Raw genomic sequence first — 3,478 nt, forward strand, 5'->3', positions numbered from 1 at the left:
TTCGGTAGGAAGAAAGAGAGGGGTAATGAATATGAGGAGCACCTGGCAGCGACGAGACTTACAAGGAGGAACTATGACCATCGCTTTCTTGGATCGCATCTATATCCAGCCATGTCACGTGGTGATTTGTATTTTCAAAGCTATATATTTAGAACCCCAGCCTCAATATGGAGGACACCATATATGGAGTAGAGATATGCCTTGGACTGCTTTCAGCGCCTTTCTCCTTTTCCGTAAATGTAAATTTATTTACTTCAATGCTACGAGGATCATTCAATTCAAATTTATTCGCGGTACAGACCGTATCTTGTTCCGTCTTAGCTCTAGGCTGCGGGAACACAGATGACAAATGATCGTACCGTATTGTAAACACTGTCGGGTCCAGCCAAGAACCGGATAAACTTCAGACCAAGGCCCTCTGTATGGCCCCTGTATCGTAATTTACACGTGCCACTCCTCCACATCCCTCGATTCCTCAACTTCAACCATCACTCCAACGTATCGACCTTTAAGATTTCCTGTGAACTCTGCCTGACTGCAGCACAACCGAAAGGAGCATCTCGAACTAACCGGTCGCGAAGCCTCCAGTTACCTCTTCATCTCTTCCCGGAGCACCTCCGTCTTCTCACCAGCCCCTCAAATATTCAGCTGCTTTCCCCAGACCCGAAGCTACTTCGCCTACGCAATAGTAGCGGTTTGCATCCTCTTCCACCTGCATGTTTACCAAGCTTGGATAGCTACCCAGAGGGCGGTGTCTTCGTCCTGTGTTGCGTTTACCTTGTCCGTTAACATGCGAATGGACCATTTCCCCTCTTCCTGACGATACCGTGTCGATTATTGCTATCCTTCTCCTCCCCGCCAGCGACGACCGATAGCCGGATATCGCTATTTATCAGAATTCTCAAGCATCCAATTAATCCGTACCCCCTCCCAATTTTATTGGCTCCTCTACTGCCGCAAAGTAAAAGACTATCCCGCGGATTGGAGCCGCTAGCGATTTGTTTTCCACGGCATCGGGCGAATAATCTACTATTCAATCGAAATAAGTCGTATTAGGGAGTATATCAGCGGATAATACAAGTAGAGTTCAAGGAAAACAACCATGGGATTTTTAGGGGTCTACATTGCGGTGTATGATTATACGCCGCAGGCAGAAAATGAGCTGGAAATCAAGGAAGGGGATTTGCTATATGTGATGGACAAGAGCGTCGAGGACGATTGGTGGAAGGCGAAGAAAAAGGCCGCTGAGGATGATGAGGAAGAACCTGTTGGATTGGTGCCGAATAATTATGTTGAGGAGGTAAATATATTGAATTATTTCCTTCCCCCTTTCGTCTCTTGAGCCATGGATATTTATTGGAGGGGAAGGATGAATGGGCTTTTCACCGCCTTACCTGAAGACGGGAATCGGATGGCATTGGCTACTACACATTCTGGAAGGCCAGAGTGTTGAATCAGCTAACGACATTACAATAGGCGCAACCGATCAGCAAAGCAAAGGCACTCTATGATTATACCCGCCAAACCGATGAAGAGGTGTCTTTTGCGGAACAAGTTGAACTCGTTGTCTACGACACATCGGACCCAGATTGGACCTTAGTAGGCGTTAACAATGATTTTGGCTTTGCGCCCGCCAACTACATTGAGATAACAGAGGAATTTCTGGCCAAAGAAGCTTCCTCTGCACCCCCCCATTCATTGCCTACAAAATCAGCTGAGACAGAGTCCGAGGGAGCATTAACCCCAGCATCTCATTCCAGTGCGGATGCAAGTCCTGCGGCTGCGTTAGCTGGTATCCTCCACAAAAGCCAGCCATCGATATCGGAACAGTCTCGGCCGGTTCCCTCTCCTCAAGCTCCTCAACCAGCCCACCAACCAACATTCACACCGGAGGAATCTGACGGAGAAGATGCAACACCCCCACCGGCTCTTCCGCGACGTCCTCCATCTCAGCAGAATACTCCATCTTCTCAGTTACCTTCTCCGCGCGATCCCTCTCCACCGCGCCCAAAACATGCCCCTCTCAGGGACGAGGAACCCTACGGCGTCCAGCCATCTCCACCTTACAGATCCGGGGAGTTCAATCCTGACCAGCGGTCTGCGATTTCGCCCTCTGGATACCATCTTTATAACATTAGCGAAATGGTTTCTGTAATGGGAAAAAGGAAAAAAATGCCGACAACTCTCGGAATAAATATCAACACCGGAACGATTTTTATTTCGCCGGAGAAGTCTATTGATGGACCACACCAGGAGTGGACAGCGGATAAACTCACACACTACTCAATCGAAGGGAAGCACGTATTCATGGATCTTATTCGACCCAGCAAAAGTGTCGATTTTCATGCCGGCGCAAAAGATACCGCAAACGAAATTGTTTCTGCACTAGGCGAGATTGCTGGCGGATATAGAGCTGAAGGACTTAGAGAAGTAATTGCTGCTGGTACCGGAGGTGCTCGGAAAAAAGGCCAGGTATTATATGATTTTATGGCTCAGGGCGACGATGAAGTCACTGTTGCCGTGGGTGACGAAGTTATTATACTAGATGACAGCAAGTCAGACGAGTGGTGGATGGTGAGGCGCCTGAAGACCGGCAGGGAAGGGGTCGTTCCTAGCAGCTATGTGGAGCTTACAGGCGTAGTGAGCACAGACGAACCTAGCAGAAAGGGCACAAACGCAGGACTTTCCACTGTTGAACAGAACCGACTTGAGGAATCGCGTTTGACAAAAGAGACGGCGCGGAAATCAAAGAGCCATGATTCTAGTAACTCGCGTGGCGGAGAGGTAGGCCCAGGCATACAGCTTCCTGAGAGAGGTAGTAGTTTGTTTCCCAGAGAAAGTAGTAACCATCGTTCACAGCGTCAGAAGCGTGATAGCCGGTCGAAACCAAGTAAGTGGCGCTTTGACTTTCTTTCTTTTCCTTTTTGGTTTTCAGTTTGTACATGTGTTAGGAAGTTATTAACAAACTCATCGTAGAACCAGACCCTTTGAAAACACGAAAGTGGACCGATAGAACTGGAACCTTCACTGTTGTAGCTGAGTTTATCGGGCTTGCCGAGGGTAAAATCCATCTTCATAAGCAGAATGGTGTGAAAATCGCCGTTCCTGTATCGAAAATGTCTGTGGATGACCTTGAATATGTTGAGCAAGTCACGGGCCAATCTCTCGACGAAGACAAGCCACTTTCCGACATCCGACGTCGAAGTCGCCTTAACGACGCCGGGAAAGTTGGTGCGAGTGTGAAATCTTCCGATTATGACTGGTTTGACTTTTTCCTGAAGGCCGGCGTCGGGCCTCACCAGTGCGAACGGTACTCCCATAACTTTAACAAGGGATTCCATGGACGAGAGTGTTTTACCAGATATCACCACAGAGACACTACGCACATTAGGCTTGAAGGAGGGAGATATTCTGCGAGTAATGAAATACCTTGATAATCTGTTTAACCGTACTGCGAAGTCAAAATGGTCAGCTTCGG

At 48.2% G+C, this 3,478-nt stretch overlaps 1 protein-coding gene across 1 annotated transcript; it reads left to right on the plus strand.

Annotated features, from left to right (window-relative positions):
* Positions 1 to 1,102: 1,102 nt before the first annotated feature.
* Positions 1,103 to 3,434, plus strand: HCAG_02733 (predicted protein; the record flags this gene model as incomplete). Its single annotated transcript, XM_001542512.1, has 3 exons — positions 1,103 to 1,300; positions 1,477 to 2,890; positions 2,977 to 3,434. 3 exons carry the CDS (start codon positions 1,103 to 1,105, stop codon positions 3,432 to 3,434), a joined length of 2,070 nt encoding a protein of 689 aa, XP_001542562.1.
* Between the last annotated feature and the right edge of the window lie 44 nt (positions 3,435 to 3,478).

This window comes from Histoplasma capsulatum, genomic scaffold, assembly GCF_000149585.1.
Source record: "Histoplasma capsulatum NAm1 scaffold_2 genomic scaffold, whole genome shotgun sequence".
In the NCBI taxonomy this organism is placed as follows: Eukaryota; Fungi; Ascomycota; class Eurotiomycetes; order Onygenales; family Ajellomycetaceae; genus Histoplasma; species Histoplasma mississippiense.